Source organism: Pelmatolapia mariae, linkage group LG15, assembly GCF_036321145.2.
Source record: "Pelmatolapia mariae isolate MD_Pm_ZW linkage group LG15, Pm_UMD_F_2, whole genome shotgun sequence".
Taxonomy (NCBI): Eukaryota; Metazoa; Chordata; class Actinopteri; order Cichliformes; family Cichlidae; genus Pelmatolapia; species Pelmatolapia mariae.
Genome location: NC_086240.1, coordinates 12,727,479 through 12,754,988, shown reverse-complemented (window position 1 = coordinate 12,754,988; position 27,510 = coordinate 12,727,479). Strand labels below are relative to the sequence as shown.

General features: G+C 40.2%; 2 protein-coding genes across 3 annotated transcripts in view; both read right to left on the bottom strand.

The window, feature by feature from the left end:
- Positions 1-9,624: 9,624 nt before the first annotated feature.
- LOC134643014 (G-protein coupled receptor 6) lies at positions 9,625-11,993 on the bottom strand. The gene is made up of 2 exons (XM_063495182.1): positions 11,765-11,993; positions 9,625-11,161 (listed from the first exon to the last, which is right to left on the bottom strand). The coding sequence occupies exon 2, from the start codon at positions 11,134-11,136 to the stop codon at positions 10,129-10,131; it is 1,008 nt and encodes a 335-aa protein (XP_063351252.1). The 5' UTR covers positions 11,137-11,161; positions 11,765-11,993; the 3' UTR covers positions 9,625-10,128.
- Positions 11,994-18,447: 6,454 nt separating this feature from the next.
- Positions 18,448-27,510, bottom strand: part of fig4a (FIG4 phosphoinositide 5-phosphatase a) — a 62,811-nt gene continuing 53,748 nt past the window's right edge. For both annotated transcript variants that reach the window (XM_063495178.1, XM_063495179.1), the window contains exons 23-24: positions 26,769-26,843; positions 18,448-19,391 (exon numbers count right to left, since the gene is read on the bottom strand). In XM_063495178.1, the coding sequence (XP_063351248.1) occupies positions 19,214-19,391; positions 26,769-26,843 (253 nt within the window). In that variant the 3' untranslated portion in view covers positions 18,448-19,213. The remainder of the gene's footprint in view (positions 19,392-26,768; positions 26,844-27,510) is intronic.

The following is a 27,510-nucleotide window of genomic DNA, read 5'->3' as shown; positions in this document are numbered from 1 at the left end:
TTACTTTTGGTCAGCTGTTACCATGTGCTTGCTGCACATTCAGCCTTTGCTTGCTTCTCCTGCACAGTCGGCGAGTGACCTTGTGTTCACTTTCATATTTCATGCCACAGCGTGTTAAGTGTCCTGAAGTCATGAAAGTACATGACTTAAAAACAATGAAATAATTGAAAAAAAGAGGTCTGTTTGAGCATGAAAATGCCAGATGTCACTTTGAATTCTTTTGTTTCTAACACAGAACGATGTTTGAGCTGCAGTGAAGGTCCAGCATCTCCAGGTCAGATGTCATTACATAAGTTTTTTTGTACGCTGTCCTTTTTGGTCAGTTCACCTAAAGTCAGTTTACATTTTACTCGAGAGACTCACATTCACATCCACACCTACATTTAAACATGTTAGCTAGTCTTCTTTATTATAGTATTAAAATATAAAAGTACTCACTTTGCAAAAATGTTCATTGTTTATTTTATATTGGCCATATTGCAGACACTCAGCCCCTTATTTCACCTGCTTTTTGAAACTGGCATCTATAGTTCCTCTTACAAGCAGAAGGTTTGAACAGCAGGTTGAAGGAGCCGCTGCTTGGTGCCTGAGATGACCATGTTACTATGTTAAGGATATCTGCTCACTTGTTAGCAGCCGACAACATTAAAAACAGCCCGAAGCCAAGAATTCTTGGCACACAAGGATTACTTGCACATACACTCCTCATTATTTGAAACATTAGCCATGTTTAATACAGGCGTCCACTATAATAACAGTAAGTATGTGAGAGAAGATAAGAGAAAAAGCCTAATATTTCACCCTTCAACATGAGAGCTTATCAAAGCAAAGCCTAATGCAGAGATGGTAGAGTTGAAATCTATACCAAAGCATCACGTTTTATTAGACAGTGATGTTTTACATGCAAATTGTTTCCAAAGCTCAAATGCACATCTGTGCCCAATTCAACTTCAAGTGGGCTGGGCAAACCCCCCCCCCCCCCATTTATTTATTTATTTATTTCAGTGTAAAAATGTAAAAGTATTCAAAAAACAGATTATTAAACAGATTATGAACAACCTGAGATATCTTAATTAAAAAATAAATGTGATTTGAACAATCTGAAGCAGTGTGTCTAGATTCAGTCACTCTTCTGTCCAAAAACTGAGGCCTTCTTCTCGCTCTGCTCCTCCTGCAGTTTTTCTCACTTTACAACGCATCTACTTGGAGACTCAGCAGGGAGCCAGTTCTTGCACTCCTGACTTAATTAATGTTACAAATGCCATTTTTTTTTTACATTTTGTTCTGAGATTTGATTACAGTACAAATCAAACTGCATTGAACTACTGGATGGATTGATATATTAAACAAGTCCTGAATGATGCATAAAAGCATCCAAAGCATATTTCTTGTAAATTGCCATCCTTAAAAGCAGCTAATCATTACGGGTTGAGTCATCATGCCTGGAAAATAATATGTCTTATTCCTGAAACCTACATCTGCACGGCTAAATAGATCCCCTCCATATTTATTTTCTCTGTTAGTCATCATTGCTGTGCTCATAGTGGTGACATATCACCTAATTAGTAATTAGTTCATGCTGAAAAAGAAGATGAGACCTGAGGCAGGTAAAAATTTAAGTCAGGACGATGATGGGCGTAATCGTGTCGTGCTGGTGAGGTAGCGTGTGTCACAACAGTGTCTTTGAAGCGTTAAGCTGTAAGGCTGTGATGGTTACTCTGGGGTAGGAGGGTTCACTCGGTGTGAGGAAGAGGACATGAGCATCATACACGGTGAGTTGATGGGAGGTAATGGGTCAGGATGAAAGGTGTGAGTAAATGAGAGCTGGATCCAAAGACAGAAGTGCCTGCAGTGTCACCACATCCAAAAACCACACATCCATAGAAGTGTGAGCTACTTCATTAATTGCCTTTATATCTTGAGGACAAGTTGACCTGCAGCGCATTAAAGACTTTTCCCTGCACTATACTTCCTCACCTTGCTTGAACCATTGTAACGAACTCTGTAAAAATACCTATTTATACCATACATCTCCAGTTTAGAACATAGCTGAGCCCCTGGCATGTTTACATAATTGAGCAACATCACTGAGATAATGTTTCGGTCAATTTGATCTGGCTGCAGAAATGAAGCTTTAATGGGAGTTGAGTTATAGCCAAAAGGTGTTTGATTTTTTATTAGTTGCTTCTTGCACACAAACACATTTCCCCCCTTCTGTTTTTCCTCCTCCTCGACAGTAAATTACAAACATATACAGCCCCTCAGCTTACATGATGATCTCCTCCAAGAAACTGGCACTGACCATGTGGAATTATTAACACTGCCATGTCTGTATTGTACAGTAGATCTTATACCACACGCGATCCAATCTGAATACTTCATCTTTTCTTTCGACTGCTTCCTTTAGACATCACCATAAAGTACCATCTTCCTCCAACTCACCCTATCCGTAGCATGCCCCTCTCTCACCCCTCTGTCCTCCTCCACTAAATCTATGAACCTCCTCTGTGGTTTCCCTCTTCTCCCCCTGCCTGACAGCTCCATCTTCCTGCTGTCACAAGTTGGACAGCAATGGCTTGCTACCAGCAGTATCAGTGCCTGCAAGCACGCACTACTGAGAAATTGCTGCACAGCTGCAGTCACCGGATCATTAACTGCAACACTTCCTCTTGTTACCTTATTTTAAGGAACTATTTTAAGAATTTAAATGCTTTCTTAACTCCTTTCTAAAGAAAAGCTAAAGAAAGGCTGATGGCTCAACTAATCAGTCTTCAGTGTTTTCAAATACTTGAAAGACATCTACTATAATTCTCCAAATACTCAAGCAGTAGCTTGTTATCAAGGTTATGGAGAACCAGCTAAATTATCCATCATGGAAAACCAGTAGAGCCTGAAAATGTAAATTATTTGATGATTTATTATTTTTCTATTACAGTAATCGAGTTAGATAATACGCTAAGAATGTTTCCGCATTTAATGGACACATTAAAAATGGCAGAACTTAAGCAAAGATTGTTCATCCGTATGCAAAAGCGTTTCCTGGAATTGAAACCAAATTGATCATGCAGTGATTTGTTTACTCTGCGCTCTTGCAGCCGTGTAACGCATATCACTTTAGAGGCAGCACACTGATATACAGACAAATCTGTATATTGTTGTTTATGTGCTTCAGACAGCTGCTGTATATGCAGTAATAGTCAACTCTGCAAAAAGCTGTGATCAAACTTTAAAACCAATCACATGATCGTACTTCAATCAGGCGAAAAACATTCGACTCTCTAAAATGGGATCTACTCTATCTATAAATATTGCAAGGATCATCTATTCATAGGGGACATTCGGTCCTTTTTATGTGTTTAACTTCTTGAGCAAACATTGTTAGGCGCCGCAGGTACAAAGCTTAAATGTCAAACAGTTGCTGAGTGTCCACAACACTTACTACTGAGCTCACTGTACCTTGAAAAATGTCCCTTAGTTACACTCAACACGTCACGTAGTGTTATTCTGAGAAGGAAGAGCTTTAGGGCTGGCGTCTCTTTCCTGAACGCACTCTCATCCATTTATAATCCTTCACAGAACACGCATGGACAATCTACAGCACAGACTACAGACAGCATACATACTGCACATGTACAGTCGCCCACAGGCAATCTGGTAATTTAGCCATGACAATTGCTGGGAGGTGCCAGGCTACTAACAAGCACACTCATACTGTAGAGACTTCTGCCAGCATGTGCTTCCACACGTACACAAAAACACATTTCATCTTTCATCTAGCTGGGATGTGATTGTCTTTGCTTACCCGGGTAACATGCGTCTAACAATCACCATCATTGGATTATCACCAAGCCCCCATTAGAGAGTAAGATAACATGTTACTGACACTTTTTGCTGTCTGTCTACCATTCTTGCAGCATCACTTTCATCTAAATATGAAAAGACAACCCTGAGAGAAGAAAGGTGGAAAGGTTTGTGTGATTACACAATCAATAGTACTAAAGCATTTTCCATCAAGCTAATGGCTAACTCAGTAACAGTGGTGTTTCTGTGGAGAGCATTTGCTACACTGCTGTAATTAATGTTATTAATGATGGAATCATTCAACTGTGGACTTGTGCGCAGGTCTGCACGGATCAAGCATTACATAATTCAAGCACTTCTGCTATCCTGTATTGGGTCTAATGGATGTAATATTTAAGTGAAGGGCCGTGGGTGAATTTCAGTGCACTTTCACGGTGTTGTGCAAAAGTCTTGAGTCACAACTCATTTCTTTAGATTTTGCTTTCAATGAGCCAATCAGGATTTGGTCCATGATGCAATACCAACTGGAACATGTCTGATTGGAAATGGCTTTATTTGTCAGCATAACAATGGTCCCACTGCTAATACAGTAAAAGCAAGGATACTCAGATAGAAAAACACATACTATCTGTCATGGAATATTCTCCCCAGAACCCGGACCTCAACATTACTAGAGCAGTGTGGGATCATATGGGATCTAAGTGCACTTCAAGGAATCTGGAGAAGTATTTCTGAAGACTGTTTAAAGAAATTGCAAGGAAGCTTGCCAAAGAGAGTTCATGCTGTGTTGAAGAATAAAGGTGGTTATACCAAGTATTGCTTGACTTTTAATTAATAAAAATATGGGTTTTTTTCACACTGCATGATCTGCCCGTTGTAATGACAAGCACTACAATTAGGTCCGTAAACACACCAACACAGTGTATTTTAAATCTAACAATTTTTATGTGATTGAAGTGCAGAAGTTAAATTCAGTACATTTTACAGCAACTTTGCATTAACTGTTTAGGGGTAACAGACCTTTTCATACTTCACCTATTTTCAGCAGATCAAAATCAATTGGAGAAATGACTGAGCAGCAGTTTCATGGCAGTGAGAGTTATCCATTTCTTCAATCATTCCAAATGAAGCAGACATAATATATGTAGTTAATTGTGTTGAATTTGTATGCTTTTTAATGTAATTTTAAACATGAAGCTCAAAGAGATGTCACTGTAAGTGCAGGATGTCATCATTAGTCACATAAACCTATGAAAGACATCAAAAGCTTTAGAAGACACAAAATCCATTGCATTAAGAAAAACGAACTTGACAGAAGGCAAGTAAGGTGCATGATGACAGAATGATTTCTTTGGTTAAAATAAACACAAGAAAGTGAAATCCACCAGTTTATCCACAGGTTTGAAGGAGTGATCTGAATGCACAGTGTTAAATGTGATTGATACCAGTAGGTTGTTCCAAATGGAACATTAAAAATTAAATTTAAGAAAATAACTTGATAAGCACATAATCTTTGCACCATGACGGGAAGAATAAATCTATATAACAACTAATGCAAACTACCCGTCCAAAACACACTGGAATCATTTCGGTCACGGTTTTTACAAAAATGAAACCCAGAAAAAAAAAAAGAAAGAAGAAAGAGAAGAAAGGACAGTGGAGAAATCCGAATCTCTTTCCAAGAGATTTAATTTTGCCTGCGAGCTGGATCTTAGAAATGTAACATTTTAGAAATTGAAGGCCTAAAAAGTACATGAGCACTTTTAGACTGTTGCCACAGGTTTACTTTCTAAGCCCTGCGAACAAACAGGTGGTTGCCTGATTTGGTGAGTGACCGAAAGCAACATCTGTTAAGGCAGAGAAAAAAACAAGTTGAACAAACATCTCCTGCTCTCAAAGCGGCCAGTCTTCTTCATGCAGCGCATTAGCGGCCCTCAGCATCCTTCACCTTTACCCCACTTTGTGATCAGCCCGAAACTGACTGAAGGCTCCACTGCTTTCAGAGTGGTGACTGATAAAGTTGATAGCTTTCACGAGGAGCAAACACACTGACCTTTGTGGTGTTGTTGTGTAAGAGCTATTATTGGGACAAAGTAAGAGGCAGGAACAGAAGCACACATACAGTACTTGTGAATGCCAGGAGAAATGGCAAGCAAGTCTAAGTCTGTGTCGAAATCTAGCTTGCAAGAAAATACTCTATAAAAGCAACTACTTGTTCCATGCAGAGCTGTTATTTTCTCTTAAACAAGTATCAAGAATGGGCTGCGTATGCACCAATCAGACTGCTATCAGCGAATCAAGAGCAGAAAAGATGGAGGGAAGGATAGAAACCTAAAAACAAGAAAAAACGAAGATGGATTTAGTTGGAATTTCCTCGGATACTATCATGTCCTTTGGGAGAAATCCAAAGCTCATGATGATCACAGATCTGTCAGAAACTGTTAAGGTTGTCATCAACTGAAACTAAACTGACGAATAAAAGTGGGAGTGAAAAAAACACTTTTCACTTGGCTGAAATTAAAACTAGACTAGAAAAATAATTGTATGTTGTTTGCTTAAAAAAACTAATTAAAAATGAAAGAACAGCACAGAGAATGTTTCTACTCCCAACCTTTGCCAGTGTAGTCTAAAATATGCAACTAAATTCAAAGTTCACACAAATATGTTCTGACATCTTGAATCTGGTGCAGACATTTAAAAACACAAACAACAACAAGAACAAAAAAAAGTCAAACAAATTCTGTCTGGAAAAAAATAAACTGAATTAATGACTTCCTGTTGCAAAGGTGGGCAGTGGTTATCACTCTTTGCCTCACAACAAGAAGTTCCTGGGTTCAGATCCACCATCTGGAGTTTGCATGTTCTCCCTGTGCCTGTGTGGGTTTTCTCTGGGTAATCTGGCTTCCTCCCACAGTCCAAAGACATGCAGTTAAAGTGCCAATAGGTGTGAATGGTTGTTTGTACTAGCCCTGTGAGACAATGGTGACCTGTCCAGGGGATACCCTGCCTCTCACCCTATGGCAGACTCTGAGCTCGAAATATCCTCAACACATTTCTGTTTTTTCTGCAGTTTTCGAGTACCATGATGGTTTAAAACTAGCTGCACGAGCTGCTGAATGACTGGTTTTTCGTTTCAATGAGACACGAGAAGCGTTTCCTAAAGTGTGACCTGAATAGGCCCACCTGCTCAGTGGCCTTCTCGGTCATGCTGGTTACCATGACTACTGCAGAACCGAATAATTAAACTAAGCTGATGCTGCAATGATTTATCGGCAATGTGGGTGTTTAAGTGTTTCATCACGAAACTGTAGAATTTAGCTGCGGTGGGAACAGTGACTTTATTTGGTGGGCTGTCTGTGGACTTCTCGGAGAAGATCAGCAAAAACAATAAATGGCTTCTATGCAGTGTTGGGAAGGTTACTTTTAAAATGTATTCCACTACAGATTACAGAATACATGCCCCAAAATGTATTTTGTAACGTATTCCGTTACGTTACTCAATGAGAGTAACGTATTCTGAATACTTTGGATTACTTAATATATTATCATGCTTTTACAACTACATGAATGTACTATTGCTGTGTGATTTATTACTATTACTGAAGGTCCGCGGCTCCGAATCGTAGTAAAGGGACCTCTGGCTAATACGTCGGGTTCTGTGTCGGGCTCATAGTCGAAAAATAGCTTTACTTTGTTGTCTGGGTCAAGTTTGAGACAGAAAGAGGCGTTGAAAGGCTGCTCCAACGGAACTTATTGTTTCGGAGGAAAACACGAACACGGTGTACAGTCGAGTCTTAATAGCTTACTTACAACTGGGCTCGTCAGGCACTCTTCTTGGCTGCAGTGGTTATTATTATATTTACATGCTTCCTTTCTGCTCGATGACAGCTAGTACTTTTCCACTCTCCTTTTTCTCCCTCCTCGCGCTCACAGACACATAACGGGTATGGCAGTCCATTCTCCCTGCAGCACGGACTACACTGCCCATGAGGCTACATTCTTTAGTGGATGCCTGTAGCATTCTGCCTATTAGCTTAGCACAACAACAACAACAAAAAGGCGCTCTCTCACCCAGGAAACACACAGTTGCAGAGAGAGCGTCGCCCTGTAACCATGGCAACCGTAACGCTGCCGCCTGGAACAACAGAACAACAGCGCAAACAAAACCCAAACAGTCCTGACCCGCGACAATATGAAACAGAAAAATACCGCCGTGTAATCCATTTATTTCAACAAAGTAACTGTATTCTAAATACCACCTTTTTAAACGGTAACTGTAACGGAATACAGTTACTCATATTTTGTATTTTAAATACGTAACGGCGGTACATGTATTCCGTTACTCCCCAACACTGCTTCTATGAATGCCTCTGCCAACAACAGGAGACTCTAAAGCACAGAGGCCAACATCCATGAAGATGAAAGGTATACTATACATTACTCACAGTGAGTTGTGTATATAAAGTATATCTTAGGAAAAGGCACTACCATTAGATTCTGCAGTTTCCAGAAGAGCAGGCTTAACGGGCACACAGAGAAATGTTCACTTGTGATGACATGTGTTGAGGACAAACCCCTACTAAGAAACGCTCCGTGCCTGATTGCACAGATTAGATTGCACCTTGGTGCCACTGATGTGATAAAGTTGTCCAAGGTCTCTCGACAGGAGAAGCTCAGCCTGACATGAAGCTTTTGAGATTTCAAGCATCTTCTGCAGGTACAAGTTAGTTGCAAAGATACAGCGCTTACAACTATCGAGTCAGTTCTAGAGCTCTAATCTTCCAATCATTTCATTTTACTGGCATGCTGGTCAGCATTAATTAGAGCTTGTATTTTTGAATTTATTAAAGATTTCACTGTGCATGTAGATTTGTTCTCAGTAATTAAATAGTGTTTCAATGCTCAGTAATTTCATTTTAAAGAACTAATGATGCCGTCATCAAAGTAGCTTTCACCTAGGTTAAAGCTGGGTATTGCATGCTGTATATTCTGTATTTTCAAGTAAGAAAAAGTAAGGAATGTGAAGTATTGTGTAGAAGCAGGATGTGGAAGAAGAAGTTATTGAAGGAGAGGAGAAAAGCTTAAGTCTCCTGGTCTACAAAGTTATCTTCATTCCTGCGAGGCTCCCTGAAAGCCACAGACAGGCTGGCAGATAAACGGCTGCATCAGTCGCTACGCAGGCTGCCGGGTTTACTTTGTGTTTAACAAGTGACACAGACCCATTATGATCATTCTTCTCACTTTGTCACACACCCGTACACGTGCATTCAGCTGCTCTACTCTTGAATCATAACTAGAGATGTCGATGGGATGAAGCAAGATAAGGTCCAGACAACCTTTCTCATTTCCTGCGCTACCCAGAAAGAGTGCATCATATATTTTCAATGCAAACGCATACCAAGGCCAGCAGGGGCTGCGAATGTTACGTAGGGGTTAGTAAATTACGTGAAAGAAATGCTAATTTGACTTCCGCAGCCTGATGTCTCACCTGCTAAAGCTGGAGGGGAGGCAATCACAGCTAAGTAGCCAGGATCACGTGGCTCATGTTTTCACACGTTTGTGGTACCTCTAGGTTTTTCTTAGCTACTCACTGTCTTACAAGCACACATATATGACACGCAAAACTGAGCAAGCAATCATATGTGTCTAGGTTTGAACTAGAACAAGGTACTTGGATGGTACTAGGATGTAAAAAACAAAAAGAAAAGAAAACATTGTGTGTAATACACACACACACACACACACACACAGAGAAAGTGCAGCAATATGGATCACATACTTGAGCCACCACTTGATTTTATCCCTTTATTCCTCTTGTACAAAATGGACATCAAAGACAGTACAATACAAAATAGAAAAATGGCACAAGGTTACTCACAGGTTCAAATGCTTAACACATTAAGGGCTATACAATACTGCTTTGGCATTCGAAAAAAACATTGAATAAAGTGCAAGATTTCCATTCCTATTTTTTCCACTTAAGTACATTCACAGGTTTGCTTTGTCTTAAAAAAAACCCCAAAAAAGAACAAAGTTTCTTGTTCACAGCATTTCCAAACTCTCCCCCTAACTTGTGTTGAGACATAGGCTAATAAAGTGCAGACACAGTATGCATGAGAGACACATTTCGAACATCACGCTTGCTTTGTTTTTTTTTTTTAAAGCATTCACTGTCAACTGTAAGCAGATTGTCGATGATTACTGGGTTTGTCTTTTTGCTCGGCCTTTAACGCACACACATGCATGCTCTCTCTCTTTCTCTCTCTCACACACACACACACACATATACACACAGATACACACACGCAGCAAGCTGTAGCACCTTTTTTAGACCTCACTCGGTGACCTGGACCGATAAGCTCCGTTGGCTTGAAAGCAGCCACAGAGAAGCATGTAGATGGAGCGCTGGATCTCGGCGTTTCTGTAGGCGTAGATGATGGGGTTGATCATGGAGTTGTAGGTGGCCGGCAGCAGCGTAGCATAGGTGTACACTGATGGATAATCCCTCTCACCCACGAGACAGTAGATGGCAAAGGGAAGCCAGCTGGCACCAAAAGTCCCCAAGATGATGGCCAAAGTGGACACCCCTTTCTTGGTGGCGACATAATGCGAAGTGGCAAAAAAGTGCTGTTGGAGGGCGATCTGGTGGGCGTGGTGGCACACGATCTTGCAGATCTTGAAGTAAAGGGTCAGCATAAGCACAAAGATGGCAAAGAAGGAGGTGGCCAAGAGCATGACGTTGCTCCGGGTCAGAGGGCGGACAATGCTGCAGGAGGCCGGCTCACCCAGGCAGTTCCAGCCGAGCACCGGCAGCAAGCCCAGGAACAGAGACACCCCCCAGGTGCCCACTAACATCAAGTGAACGTACTGCAGTGTTTTCTCTGAGAAGTATGTCAGGGCATTATAGAGGGAGAAGTAGCGGTCTACCGTAATGGCTAAGAGGCTGCTGATGGATGCAGTGAAGGAGGCCACTAAAAAGCCTACAGTGATAAGGCTGATAGTCTCAGAGGAGATCACGTACTGAAACACAAAGTTCAGGATTAATCCCATGCCGGCCAGCAGGTCGGCTGTGGCCAGGCTCCCGATCAGCACAAACATGGGAGTCCTCAGTGTGGGCGTGTAGAAGATGATTGCTACCACTATGGCGTTCTCACAGGCGATCACGGTGCCTGACATACAGAGCATGATGTCCCATGGGTTGATAGGGAAATCTAATGCGGCGGTGGAGAATTCCAGGCTGCCGTTCCGGTCCGAAGACTCAGCCTCTATCCACGGGAGAGCTTCTCCTGATGCAGGAGTCGCAGAAGAGTCGTTCACCACCAGCGACTCATTCATAGCTCCACGATGCCGTCTCTCTGTCCTGTTGGCAGCAGGAGAACAAGAAGATTGCTTTGTTAATTAAAAAGGGTCTTTTTTAAGGTGAATGTGCCTTTTAGCTTGAATTATATGAGGAGACCAAAGGACAAGTCTTGTTATGAGACAGCAAGGTGGAGTAGTAAGTTTTCAAGTAACTTTTAAAAATAACTTACAAAAAATTACATACAAAGCTTAAACCTTCTCTAAGGGAAACAAGAACAATTCTTGCTGTCTTCCAGCATACAACTTCTATTTGTTTTCACATATCAAATGCATAATATAGACATAAAAACTCATATATAGAATCAGTAATAACTTTGAATGATACAATGTCCAGTATTCAGAGAAACCGGTAAAAGTAAGTAGTAGTATAATATTAATTTATAAATGAATAAAAAATAGCTGTGGGCAGATTTTCCTTTTGAAAGTTCCACTAAAGGTGCCCTGAGAGCTCTCCGTGGTCCTGAAATCACAGTAGCTCTTACCACATAAAACTCTAAAGAGACAAACGCCATTTATAAAATCAGTCTTATCAAATAAACAGTCTATAAACCTGTTTTTTTTTTTCGATTCTACGATTTTTTTCTGAAAAGTTGAGAATACCTACCACCGTGATAAAAACCAGAGATTTTCGCTGATATCAGGAGCCGCTTCCTCCGAAAAGGTAAACTCAGCAATGAAAACTGATGAAACGATTCCCGCTTTTCCGTCGATCGCTTCTTTTCACTCTCTCAAGTGAAGCCCTCGTTTTTGCTGTGCTTCCCACGCATGGGATAGACACGCAGGGTAGGAGTGCCGTGAAGCATTGGCTGATGTTGAGCTCGGTGAGGAAGGTGAATGCGAGAAGGAGGAGGAGGACCGGAGGGGACGATCGAGGGTGGCTTTAAAACGGAGTAACGTCACGGGCGGGGGAGAGAGAGAGAGAGAGAGAGAGAGAGAGAGAGACTTTGCACGTCTCCGTCTCTCTCTCATCGAGCCTCCTGCAGGTTCTTGCACGCTCTCCTTACCTGAGCCTATAGAAAGAAAATTCTAAAAAGCTCGACGAAAGGCCAGTTCAGCATCCAGAGTCTTCTTTTATGAAGCTCTGGTGTCATAATAGATGCAGTATACAGTTTATTATTGCCTTGCCGAAGCATGCAAGGCCTCCTCTGTAAAAACAAAACAAAAACGTAATCTGTATAAAAAACCTGAATATACGTTTCAGCATTGATGGTGCCTTTCCAGATGCGCAAGCTGCAAAGTCCATAAGCACTAATGTACGATCAGAGATGCGGGCTTTTTAGGTGAGTGCTGATAACAAGCTGGATGATCCCTTTCCACTTTAATCTGGGGACATGGTGTCCGTGTTTCCCAAAAAGAATTTTACATTTCGATTCATCTGACCACAGAACAATTTTCCACTTTACTTCAGTTCATTTTAAATTAACTTTCATCCTGAGAAGAAGGGCATTATTCCTGGATCGTGTTCACACGACAGAGGTTTAGTCTGCATTTGTGGTCTGCCTTCACAAACAGTGATATCTAAAAGTGTTCCCGAGCCCATGCAGTCATTTCCATGGCAGACTCATGCCTGTTTTTAATGCAGTGGCACCTGACAAGTATTGATTAATATTAATTCTCTGGATATTTTTGATGATATTACGTATTGTAGATATTCAAAGGAGAACATTATTTAAAAATTGTTCCAAAATTTGAAGAAACAGGCTGTTTTTGTAGATCTGTGAACCTCTAGCCAGCTTTACTTCTGAGAAGCTCTGCCTCTCTAAGATGCTCTTTTTATACCCATTCAGGTTACTGATTAGTTCCTCCTGCAATTTTCTTTTCAGAACCTTACACTTACTTTTGCCAACATTTTGTTGCTCCTGTCCCAACTTTTTATCAATCTTTTTCCTGAAATGTTTAATTTTATCACTTCAAACGTTTGATTTGTTTTCTATGTTCTGTTGTGAGTAAAATATACGTTTATGAGATTATGTTTTTATTTACATTCACACAGCATTCCATTTTTTGTTTTTTTTGTCAGTAACTGTAGTATTTATTTTGAGAAGGTACAGTTCTTGGCAGAAGTAATGGGATTTCAGTAAGCAACACTAAGAATAAAACCACGCGATCCATCCATCCAGCCATTAAAAGCAATTTCATTTAATTTTAGTTAGCATTTACATACAGTAAATCCAAACATTATATTTCTTGTAATGTTTGACTTGGAAGATTATCAGCTTAAGCACATGAAGGCAATCAACTGCCTTATTTTAGTAGTTCTGCTAGTTTCTTGGGGTTTGCAGTGTGGGAATTGTAGATTTATCATCTCATTTCAGCACCTTGTATGTGTTTGTGTATTTACAGCAGAAACAGATCCTCCTTAGTTTTTTGTGAGCATCTGTGCGCTCTGCTTAAAAGTCACACCATTTTCCACAGTGGGTGTGATGGGCCAAAGTTGGGAACGAACATTTTGTAATACTGTACTGTTATAGGTGCCGAGAGTGCTGCTCTTACTCCTTTAATCATTTGGTGCAGCCATCGCCATCACTTTGAATTCAGTCATGTTTTTCATACTTACCTCTGACCATCGTTTTTGTTTGTTATATGCTTCAGAAACCTGTTGAAAGTACTTAGAAATAACATCAATTCTTCTGTTTTGAAACAGCAAAAACTAAAGAAGAGTGACCATCACGCACTGAATAAAACGTTCAAATAACAAAACAAACACACACAAAAACAGACACCGAAAAGAGACTTCCAGTTGGCAATGTTTTTACAGAACTGAATCAATGATTTGAATTTTACCCAAATGAGATATTCGTGAATATATGACTTACATTTCAACTAAAAACTAAATGACAATGGGCGAAATGCTGAGCGACAAGGAAAAGTAGGGGGAGATTCATGGCAGCACAGCATAGCAATATGGTAACCAGTTTTGGTTTCCAGGCAACAGCTGTTTGGCCACCTTTTGTCAGTGGACTGGGGGCTGGGTGGGGGTGTTCTCATTCATAAGCTAAGCAGTCACATGAAGTGCCTAGTGACTCATGTCAAAGACCAAGGCAGATACCCAACAACACATGAGACCAGCAACAACAACAAAACAAATCTCAAAATAATTTTGGATTATTTTCTTTGCCTCCAGAAAATAATTGAAATACCACAGATAGAGGCATCAAGCAGCTGAACCTTTGGTCTATTTTGGGATAACTACCAGGAATATACTTCTCAAAAAAATATCATGCTTTTATTTACCCCCCACCCATGTGTGCTGAGAGGTTTCAGTGTAATGAGACACCTGCTATTAGGGACGTAAAAACATGGGGAAAAAAACAGGGCTTTACATAAAAAGCCTTCAAAACAGCTCCTTTCAGGAAACAAATGTTAACCGTAGGCAGCCCCCCCTCCCTCCCTCCGGCTCGAGGAGGCAAACAGCCGTGCTCTCATTTTAAAAAGCACGCTCCTGATCGCACATGCTCGTACGTACACAAACGCACAGGCACACGCAGTGACTCAGGCCTCAATGCAAGGCCCTTGTAATAATATTCACTTACATCATGTGAGGTAAGCTGAGGAGAGAAAAGAAAAAAAGATGAGAAAAGGTCATTAACAAAGGGAAATTAAAAAAAAAAACATGCAAGAAAAGCATGGGTGATGGACTGAATTTAAATGAGTCGTGGTTAAAAAGGCCGATAAGACATTTGGCTGGAGGGAGATAAGTGGAAATAGGAGGTGAGGCGCTGATAGAAAACAGGGATAAAACTGTCACAGATGAAGGGTGACACTGCAGGGATGTAACACCTCAATTTACTCGTAAACTTGACCTAGTTCTGACAAGAAAAACAGATACAACCTTTACTCACAGGCTCTAACTCAAACAAAATCTCCCACATATCAGATAAAGATGGCTGACCTGCCACTCTGTACCTGTTTCTCTGGAGATGTCAACATGACCTTCATGTTACGGTAATTACGTGTTGCTAATGGTCCTAATCAGATGAACTGTAAACACTGCATTAAACCATAAATCAGAGTGCTCCCGCTTTTAAAAAATGGAATGAGCAAATTTATCGGTTGTTTTCTTACTGTTTCAAATAAGCATTTGGTTAACGTTTAATATTAACTTTAATAAAAAATCAAATGTCCCTGAAGCATTTGTTTCAATAACATTTCTGCTTCCCTTTTACTTCTTGGTACATAGTTTCAAACTAGTGGTACAAATCCAATCCTGTGGTTTGGACTGGACCCTTCGATAATGTTTTGGGCTCCACAATATTGGTGAGGCCACTTTTCGTCTATACAGATAATTTTGCCCAGACTAAAGAGGAGAGAGATGATTTGGCTCGCTATCAGCTCTTACTTCCAAACTCTACATCTCTAATGGTGTCGGGTTGCATTTATGCCTATGGAATTGTCAGCTTGCACATCTGGAAAGGCACCATCAATACTAAAAGGTATATAGAGGTATTAGTGCAACATATCCTCCCATCCAGATGACATCTTTTTCAGAGAAGGCCTTGCATGCTTCAGCAAGACAATGTTAAACCACATACTGTATTTGTTAAAACAGCATGGCTTTGTAGGAGTAGAGTCTGGGTGCTGAACACGGCTGCCCCAACCCAGATCTTTCACTGAAAAACATTTGCAGTATTGTGAAATGAAAAATACGACAAGTGAAGACAAAGGATTGTTGAGCAGCTAGAATCTTATATCAAACAAAAATGGGACAACTTTCCTGTCTCAAAATTCCAGCAGGTGATCTCCGCAGTTCCCAGATGTTTATAGACTGCTGTTTAAAAAGAGATGATGTTACACAGCAGTAAGCATGGCCCTGTGCTGAAACATTGCTGTTGTGAAATTCAAATTGCCTATATTAATTTATTTTTTGGTAAAACTGTTCATTTCATCAGTTTATCTGATGTGTTTTATGTTCTACTGTTAAACTGTTATGCAATTTGCAAATACATTTATTTTAACTTTTGATTGGATTATGATTACATCATTTTCAGAACTGGCATTGTATAACTCAACCCCTGAGGCTGTATTCAGATTTAAAGTTGTGCGTAAATAAAGTGGTTAAAAAATTAGGTGCGTGCTATTTTTCTTGTTTAGACTTCAGTAGACTGAGTCAGCTCTTCATGTTGTTTCATTCCTGTTATTTTGCTAGTGAATGTTGCTAATGGCTAATAAAGCTATTTAGTCAGCACTAGCCTTCGTCATAGACTGTAACTAAAACAGCCACCGTGATGTCAGCGCACTATATTTTTAAGTCTCATCAATAGGTATCAGCCACCGCCATGTTGGTTCTTTGCAGCCAGAAGATATTAAATTTAGAAAAGAGAGCACAATGCCAGTCTGTTGCAGGGCTAACACAGAGAGACAGGCAGCCATTCACACTCACTCTCACACCTGTAGGCAATTTGAAATCACCAATTAACCTAACCCTACCTACTGCACGTTTTTAGACTGTGGGAGGAAGCCAGAGGGCCCAAACACAAACACAGGGAGAACGTGCAAAGTAACTAAAAAAAAAGAACAGTGATTGCCTCCACAGTCACCTCATCTCAATCCAGAAGAGCACCTTTGGGATGTGGTGGAACAGGAAATTGGCATCGTGGATGTGCTGCAGTTCTGAAGGCAAAAGGGAAACTATCCACAGAGACTAAGGCCTGGCTTTTTAACGCTGTTGTGCATTTTAATATGGGAGCCTACGAGGATCAACTTTACGATCAAGCCTGTAGCTGCCATTTTCAGGTCTGGAAGTTGCTACTTGGCACTGGCTAACAACTTCCCATAGCCCTTTTGTCTAGATATTTGGTCATGCCTAATCTCAGAGGGGCCTAGATGGATATGGCTATCAACATTTTTTTTTTTTTTTTTTTTAAATATTACAGTCTATAGTTCATGTCTATAGTTGTCTAAGGACAACTGTCTCTTAGACAGCTATAGATAGTGCAGATTTTGAACTTTCAACAAAGGAACAGGCAAGAATTCTGTTTTAAAGGCAAAACGTATTCACATCAAAGCATTTTTTTAAAACTAACATGCCTGCACGAGATCTGTGAGGATTCACTGCCACGCATATAAAGCCTTCACATATCTGTTGGCCTTGAATTACAAATTCGTAAAACTAAAAAGTTCAGGGAATGTAGAATCTTTATAAAGCACATAATACTCAGGACAAAAACTGTTGAGTGTATAAAAAAAATAAAGCATGAACACTTTTTAAAATAAACTTTACACAGCTGTTATTCTTAGCAAAACCCAGTGACACTGTAGCATTGCAGGTAAGGACAAAGCCTCCCTCATGCCCCTCTTGTGGTCTCGTGAAGGCAACCACCAACAATGTGAAAAGACTCCAAAGAGCCACGAGTCTGCTGCAAGGTGGGATGTGTCATCATCGGACTGTATCATGGATATTTATAGCATTTAACAATTGCTATTTAACAATTCCCAGTGCACCGGTGCAAGGTGTGCAGATACTGAAGATACATCCTTCCTCTCCTCCTCCTCGTTTATTTCTTAAAATACAGAAGAAAATATTTTTCTCCTTTAATTCCTCTGCTTTCTTTGTCACATCACATGCTGAGACAGCCGGCACCTCCTCCCCTATTCACAGACTCACGAGGCAGTGATGCTGAGACCAGTGGCCAGTCAGTACATTTACTGAATGTGTATGTGCATTGCTGAGAAGTCGTTCTTCATCACATTTGCCATTTTTTTGACACCCGCAGTCAAAGGCTGAGCGCTAAAAGGGTGTGAGCAGAGAGTGAAAACAGAGTGAGACAGAAAAATGGCAAAGGCCGTGCAAGATGGGGGAAAAATAACCAAGAAGAAGTCAGTACAGGAGAGTAGGAACACTTACAAAAGGCCACGTGAAAGCAGCAGCGTTACAGTACTGTGCAAAAGTGTTGAGCCACCCATCATTTCTTTATCATATGCTCCAACACCGATGAGTGAAATAGTTCTTTGGGAATCACAAACCCAGACTGTTATCTTTGGTATTTGAATGAGGATGGCTTGATTGATGAAAGCAGTCAGGTGCATGGACTGGCCTGAAAATGAGTGAATATGTAACCAAGGTCAAAAGGAGGACTTTAAAAGACCTTCTCAAAAAACTATTGTTCAAAACAACTTGTATGGTACTGTAGTTTCTACCTGTACAAAGAGTGAAGTAAGATAGCAATAAAAGCTCTGGCATCCAATAGAAAAAGTGGAAAAGCAAAAAAACAAAACAAAAACTCAAATAACATTCTGTCACACAGTTACTTTGTTACTAAATACAATTTTATTGTAGAACTAATGTACACAATGATTATCTGATCTGAGCATTTATACAACATAAATTAGTGTGCGACTTTGTAAACTGGTGGCAAGGTTTGAAAAAACCAAAAACAAATCAAATATCAAGCTATCACTGCTACGTCTGTACAGCTCATTAACAACAAAAGAAGACACAGTTTATTTAAATTAACCAGTGCACTCTTCAATACAGGACAAAAAACCCTATTTTTTTTAAATAATGCAAAAAAATCTCAACAGGCACTTTAAAAATGGTAAAGCTTAAACTGTTTAACAAAAGGAATGCAACACATCTGAGGAGGAGAAATTTCCAGGTTGCTGATTTTTTAAAAAAGGAACATGAACGTGTACTGACCTCACAGACTATAATAACCGGCTTGTAAGTGCCCGACTCTTTCAAACCCCTGAACTCCAGTCTGTGATGCAGTTTAATGTGTGCACAGTTTGGAATGATAAATCAAAGTATTTCAATTTTAACTGACGCTTTTGCAAACGCAAAAAATAAAAAGACTTTCTTAAAAAAAAAAAAAATAAAAAAATAAAAAAACTTTCTTCAGATGTAATTCAGTTCAAGTACAGGTCATGTGGAGTTCTCATGCAGTGTTACAGCCTTTACCATAGAAAAAAAACCCACATTTTCTAATAGAAGAACATTTTATTTTGCCTTTGTTTGTAGTAGCAAACATGATTCATGAGGATGAAACATCTTCAGCAGCTGATCATGCTTCCCATTCACACTGGTAACAGAGATCCAGTCTGTGTTATCCGTGTCTCACATGTATCTGTTTTTGATGTATTCCCTGTACATCAACATGTCCTCTCGGCACAACGCCCTCACCTGACCCTGACCGGTCATCACATGGCTCTCAAACACGTCCCGGCTGTTTTTGTCCACCTGTGGGGGTGAAACTGCGTAGATGCTGTCCTCTGGGAAGTGGGACACTGGCTCTCTGAGAGAAAGGGAAAAGAAAAATGGGGGAGAAGCATGTGTGATTGGTGTATCACCATATACATTAACTTTAGGCAAATCACGTGGCTTAAGACAAGGCAAAAACGAGAGGTGGAAAGGAGTTTGTTTGAGCCAACAAAAGACTGTAAACTGCTGCTGAGAGGTGGAAACAACACGAGGAGGGTGAAGATGAGTGCTTTTACAGCAGTATTACTCATATTTTCCAAAAACTAGACTTTAAAGCATGTCTTACCATCTTCTGGGTGAATTATCAACTGCGTGCTTGTCAAGTCATCTATTCAGTTAGGCTTCCAACAGCAGCTGAGGCCTGAGTGAGAGGCTGTTTAGACACATGGCTGCATTTCAAATGGCACCTGCCTCATGATGGGCAGTTTTCAAAGGCACAGCGGAGGCTCTCAGAAGCCTTGAGACAAATTATGAGCTCATGGCATCATTGCGGAGGACGTTGTAGCCATAGAGTAAATGTTTTATAAATTTTTTTTTTTGCTTCCCCCCCCCCAGGCTGCTGTGTAAGAATCCTTAATTACACAGACTAGTCAGTAGTGCTGAAGGTAAAAAATATCTCTAGGCCAAGTTGAGAAAACAAATTGCATTTTTGTTTTGGGGCTTTTTATTGCAAAATGCTGAAAATGAAAACTACTGACTGATGCATTCATTCATCATAAACTGAGAAACCGCAATCCATTACAATTCACTGGTTATTGCCCATAAAATAACAAATATGACCGTGACCTTTAGTGCAATCTGGGCGAAAAGCCCCGTGAAGATTACTGTGTGTAAGTTTGATTAAAATCTGACCAATGCAGCAGGAGGAGTAGTGAATCCTGTGGCACAGGTTCATCAGAACTTTGAGTGGATTTTACACACACACACACACACACACACACACCTGAGACTTGCTGGAGAGATCTGACTCCAGCAAGTCTCACTTGTTTCACAGCCTGCTACACAAAGACACCAGTGCTGTTAGTAGAGGTTGGAGGACAATTTGTTCTATTGAAAATGAACTTCGCAGTTTGCAGTGTGACTTAATACGACAGGAAAGAGGTGGTGCTGGTGTTCAAATAAAGTTCTTATGAGATATTGATGCTGGCAGTTTAAATATGTGCATTTCTTTCTAACTTAATAATGAAAAGCAGTATTGGTTACTGACCCTGGTCAGATATATTTTCCTTGTAAATTTGTGATTTTTTTTCATACATTTGCCACTTTTATCCTCTTAAATTTGCTATTATTTCCTTGCAAAACTGTCATTATGAAAATATTTTTTTAAACTTTCAGTAGCCCTAATACATTGTCACATGAATAGTGCTGAAATGAGTTAAACAAGTAAGAAATTTGTAAATTCTGGTGTAAAGAGCACCAGAATTTACACTTCCAAAAAAATAATAATAATATGGGAATTTAATTCATCCTCTACTAATCAAATACAATTTTTTGTTATTTTTATTTTTTAAAAACACACAATAGAGTACAATGTGACTTTAAAAATATTTATCCTTTACATGGCTGTTGATGGCCTCACAATCTCAAATTTTAATGTAAAGCTATCTGAAACAGAAGCCACTGTGCCATGTTTTGAAGAGCTGTTTGTGAGCTGGCAATTTCAGCACCATGGTAGTGATCAAATAATGGACTGGAAACATACGGAGGAATGTGGTTATTTTCAGACTTTAACAGTATTCACAATATTTCAGTCACATGTTAATTTTGATTAGAATCATTTTATTTATGCATAAAAATAATGATTTCTTCTTTCTTTCTTTTTGGATCTATAGACATAATATAAAGCAGAAGTGTAATGTGTCTACAAACTACTACAAACCATGTGAGCAACACTGAAAACATTTCAAGTAAATATGTTTGTGTTTTCAAATACTTCAAAATTACTCTTCTAGCCTGTTGAACTTACTATTACTGTATAACATGTTTAATGTCTGCAATTTGTACATTACATTTGCCTTATTATAAGACAACTTATTTTAGAGCATAGTAAAGCCTCAATTATACCTTCCACATGAGTCTGCTACAGTCCAAGTGAAAGAAATTTCATCATCAGCGTGAAGGTCCATACAGATATCCACGTGCCAGCCTATTGTTTGTTTACACCACGTGGATTTGTCTGTGGAGGATTTAGAGCGCACCAACGACGCATACGCCTCAGGCGGCGAACTTGAAAGTAGTGTAAAAGGAATGATTACTCGGCCATTGAGCCCCCAGCTCTCCGTGTTCGTATTTGCAATGGAGTACAGTCAGGGCTTAAGGTCAAGACCTTCCAATACTGAAGAGAGAAATCAAACAATCTTCCCATGAGCAACACTGGTGCCGAAAAGTTCATTTTAATGGGAAGAAACCTTAGAAACCAGATTCATGGTGGGCGGCCATCTGTCCTAACCAGCTGGGGTGAGAGGAGAGCAGAGGAAGAAAAGAGGGCCATTAATCTCTACACCTCACTGATGTTTCTCAACAGGAATGGGCCACAGTATTCATTTCTTTTCCATTTTTATCTCCATCACTTGAGTCATCTTTGGCTGAGCCTGATGGATCAATAGAGGAACATAGAGGGAGGTGACAAACTAAAAGGCTTCTAACAGTGACAACACGTTTGGGGTGCTGTAACATCTTAGAATAGCACTGTTGCACAACAACAGACACACCTGTGGCACCCTGTGGGCCTGACACGAGGATGACAACAATGGTTTAATGGACTACTGAAAGGCCAGAGAGAAAGACAACGTGGATGAAAAGGTTTGATTCCCTGCTGATGGAGATTTCCTAAAAGAAAATATTGATACTTCTGCCACTTTTGTAAGATAAATTACACCTTTTCTCCTGTTCTATAAGAAGGGATACATACAAGAAACTGTCACATTTAAAGACGGTCACAAAGGGTTAGGGTTATGATTACAAAGAGTTATTATTTTGCACTAAAAGACTATAGTTCACACACCAAAGAAATACTAGAGACACATCAGAGGCATGTCTTTCATCATCCTTGAATTTTCCTCCTCCAAGTTGAATTTAAAAGCAACCTTTCTTGTGCATGTATAATCACTTTTCATCCATATCGACAGCATGACATAATGAGATGGTTTTAAAGAAGCCCTAATGCCTTTGCACAACCACTACTAGCATGAACCGTTGATACAAGACTGGATGGAGCCGTGGTTTCATGTTGTTTACACCATATTCTGACCCTATCATCTGAATGCTACCATAGACTCATCAAACCAGACAACATTTTTCCAATCTCCCCTTGTCCACTTTTGGTGAGCCTATGTGAATTGTAGCCTCAGCTTCCTTGCAGTGCCTGGTGTGGTCTTCTGCTGCTTTTGCATATCTGCCTCAAGGTTCAGAGATGCTCTTCAGCATACCTTGGTTGCAACGAGTGGTTATCTGAGTTAGTGTTGACTTTCTATCAGATGGAAGCAGCCTGGCCATTCTCCTCTGACCTTTGAAAACAACAAGAAGAACTGTAGAACCTTTTTCTCTATAAACTCTAGAGATGGTTGCGTGGGAAAATCCCAGAAGATCTGCAGTTTCCGAAATACTCAGCAAGTCTGTCTGGAACCAACAACCATGCTTAAATCACTCCAGTTTAATCTAAGGAGCTTTGAAAGAAAAAAGCATCTGGACTTTTTCAAGTTGCTTGAAAACGTTTCACCTCTCATCAGAGAAGCTTCTTCAGTTCTAGGGTCAAATGGTGGGGAGTCCCAGAAAGAAGCCATCTATGTCCACTGTGAACGGCCATCTTTGAAAGGAGGTGGTGGTTTACGACACCTGCTGTCTGCCATCTTTAATCCAGTTTTGAGATCCCTTCCCAGACGCCTTAACGCCCACTCACATCCTGGGCCATCTGACCTCAGGAAATCACATGATAGGGTGGGGCTAGGTTTCACAATGAGCTCACCCGAAACCTTGGCTGATTGTGACCTACACCAGTTTCCACACTTTGGCTCGTGTGATTAGGTAAAGGATCAATAGGGGGTTCTTTGTCCCTCTTGGGGGGGATACTCCCACAGGGCTTAAATCTGGGACTCTCCACCATTTGACCCTAGAACTGAAGAAGCTTCTCGGATGAGAGGTGAAACGTCTTCAAGCAACTTAAAGAAGTCCAGACACTTTTTTCTTTCCAAGCTCCTTAGACCAAGATGACCTGGATGACTGAGAACCTTCACAGACACCCCAGTTTAAGTTTAGTAGGACATTTTGACCATGTCTACTTACTTAAATGCACTGAGGGGCTGGCATGTGATTGATTGATTAGATATTTGTGTTAACAAGCAGTTGAACAGGTGTATCTCGTAAAGTGGCTAGTTAAAGATACTAACTTTAAAAAAAACAAAGCAGTTTTAAAATCAAAGACGTATACTTCAGACTTTGTACTCAAACGTCTGAAGATGTCAGGATTTCAGCTTGTGTCCTGTATTCTCCTAGTCCAGGAAGGTTTAGCTGTGTTACAGTTCTGAGCTTCAGTTTACTGAAAAACATTTTTTTTTATTCTCCTCTTTCATCCTAACACCGATTCACTACCTCACCTCTTTGTAATTTACTGTCCCCACTGTGTCTTTGTCAGCCTCTGTCAGTCTTCCTCTAAGTGACCTTTTCTTGTCCATATCCTCTTCAGTTCCACATGACCATCAAATGTAGTCGATCCGAATGACAACCGATCTGGTTTTCTAGGAAATTACTGGCAATGATAACGAGTCACATTCATGGTCTTCTTAGAAAACTGATTGAAAGTGAATATCTTCCTCACCTCTCACCCACGCATTCACACACGAGAAAACTAATTCATGAAATTTTTATCCTACTTTTGCAGTTTTTCATTCTGTAAAAAGGTATCATTTCTATGATGTCTGTTGAACAATACAACCACTACCACTTCCCTCTGATGCTGTCTCTAAGCCATTTTCCCTTCAGGAACATTTGCTTAATAATCAATGTGTCTCAAAGTGTTTTTATTTTCCTGAAGCAAGGTTTTACCCTTGGGAAAGTGAAGTGACGACCAACTGGTACACCATTCTTCTATTTTATATACGTCATGAATACCTTAATGGAAAGTAAAATGCCAACTCTTTGCATTTCTTTCAGTACATACAAAAACTTTCTCTATGGTCTTCCTCTTTTCTTTCACTATCTTTTGACCAATATACCCATTGTTGCTCCTCTACGCACTCCTGAGCCATCTCAACCTTCTCCCTCCAATTTTGTCTCCCTACCACCTTCTAACCATTTCTTATCGTGTCCATCCTGATCACTCACAACAAAAATCTTAGGCTCTCTTCAACTTGGGCGCCTCCATCTGTCCTCCTGTCTTTTTGTCAATGACATAACATAGCAGGTCTCGCTAAAATCTTGCAAACCTTTCGTTTCCCTTTCACTACTATCCTTCTGTTACAAATTACTTTTGACATTCAAATCATGGGAGCGGAGATATCCCATATCCCAGCCCACCCACTCCTTGCTGCCTGCAATCTATTTTTCACCTCTCTTGTGTCTGTTAGACAGCTGACTCATTCACCTTTACTACCTCTCCTTCCAGATATTTAAACTCACTACCTTACTACAACTGCAAGGAGCTGCTATTCCACTTTTGTCCAGCGTACACCACCACCTCTCCACAATGTCTTCCACCTCCCTCCCTAATCTCACTGCAAATCACAATGTCGTCTGCAAACATCACAGTCTGCAGTGACTCCTGCCTGACCTCATCTGCTAGGCTGTCCATGACCACTGCCAAGAAGGGGTTCAGTGTCCTGCACCACAATTAAATATTTCATCACATACTTCCTCATACAGTACCATAGCTCTTCTCTTAGTATCCTATAAAATCCTTTCACATGCTTTCCAGAAAGACACATTACAGCTCTTTCTGATCTTCTCTGTACTTCTGCATCAAAACTTCTAAATATGTAAAATTTGAAATCTCTAAAATAAACCGTGTCTTAGAGCCAACTGCGAGTTAGTATGGACTCTGCCTGCCAATCGTCACAAATTAACAAGTCATATCTTGTTTGTATAATCCATAAAAACATGATTAAAAACATCAGTTTGTGATTTCTGCTTTGGGAGGGTAGGAGTTTGGGTGCTGAACTAATGGAGATTTGTTATAGGCAGAAATTGGAAAGGCGAGTGTGGTAGTTATTTATAGTTACTCTTGCCAGGACAAGAAAATTAGTATTTACTTGATTCAAAATTAGTAAGTAATTTTAGGGGGTTTGCAAAGTTGTAGCTTTTCCACATGATTTGGTTTCTTTACACACAGGAAAAAAATCCAAGTGAACTGCAAGCAAACCAAAATATATCATTACATGAGAATGTTCAGTCTGCTTATTGGACAGATATGTCTAGGGTGCGAGCAGTAAATACAGGAAGAAGGTGCTGTGTTCTGATCTACTGGAGAAAATGAAGAATTCCTGCTCATGTCACAGATGGTTGCTAATGCATACAGACCCCAGCACATCGATTGTGCCTTGTTGCATCCCAGAACACAAAGCACATGTAGCTACAGGAAGTCTTTTTTAGCTCAAACTTGCAATGTACACCTGGTAGTTGGTTTGGAAAGGGGTCAAATCAAGTTCACACAATCACAGACTGCTAAGGAGTTCATTTGGGACCACACAGGGGCCCCCTCCTCCAAAGGGTCTTATTGTGGTTGTTTTGGCTCGCACCTACATGCGATTACAGCGTTCAAATCAGCACAAACGGACTGCACCAGAGTTCGATTTAAACAGACTAAAAACTGGAGGTGTGCAAGCACCATCAATAAGTTTGAATGTTCAAACAAGTTTTTTGCACTATCACAAAAGACAAAACCTAGCAGGCGTGAATGTTGATATAAGAAGCCATCATGTAAGAAAATCATAAGTGCATGTAGAGGAGGAATTTGTTTCTAAACTGATTTATGTGTTTGCACAGGTGTGTGTGCATGCATGCCTTACAGCTCAAAAGACAGCACGACAAAAACATCTTGTGCGTTTCCATGGCTGCACATTGCCATCACACGTGTGGTTGAACTTTGAATCTGGCTGAGGGATAAAAAAAAAAAAGGGAAAAAAACCAAACAAACACCATCTACGGTAAAGAGTGGACTATCTGGGAAATAGCGTGTATGCAAAGAAGTGAAGAAACATATGACAATTAAACAGTGCGCAGCTAGAAGCCTCGACTGAGACCACTTAGTAGTGCAATCCTTCTCCCAAGGCTAGTGAAAATGTTGAGTGCTTTATAAAAGGGGTAATTTACAACTGCAAACCAAGAATACAATACCATACACTACACGTGAGCCAGGTTTATTGAGTTTGAGTACATGTGGCTTTTTCCCCCTTTTTTTCTATTAATATGTTTCACTCACAGACAGATGATGTTTGCCGGGTTTATGTGTTCAGTTCTCTCCACTCTGTGCTGGCTCTCACCCAAGTGAGCAAACCTGCAGGAAAATACAAAACATAATACAGACAATGAATGATATTTCTGCAAAATAAGCCAGTAGTGTAGGTGTGCATTGCTTACAAATGCTTCTGCCCTCTTCATCATGAGTGGAACGATCCAAATAACCCTAATCTGTAATAGGGTCGTTACGGCTCTACCGAATGCTTTCAATTTAAGGCTTCATACTGTCTTCAGTGTTCAACATGTCTTCTGAGATCTCTAATATTTAGATCACACCACCATCAAATCACAAATTTCCCTGTAGGTCATTTTTCTCTCACAAAGACTCAATAATATGCAACTGCTGAGAGTCCCCCTCTGGCTGTTGCTTATGATTTTTAATATTAATGCATTGATTAGCAGAGCACTGGCTGCAGCCACCATCTTTGGAGCAGTTTCAACTTCCAGCTTCAATAATGAATGCAATTTCATTCTCATTATGTGCCACTGTAGTAGGAGAATATGAACAACATTCTTCACCACAATTTGAATTGTGTGTGGGTTTTTTTTTTAGGTTTATTCCCCTGCTTCAGTCACCCAGTATAAATGTGACTGCCATCGAAGTGCGATGAGACAGAATACAGACTGAAGATGTTACCAAAACATTTATTTATTTTAACAACTAAATGTCAGGACAATTTTATTTATTGTTACGTTAACCACCT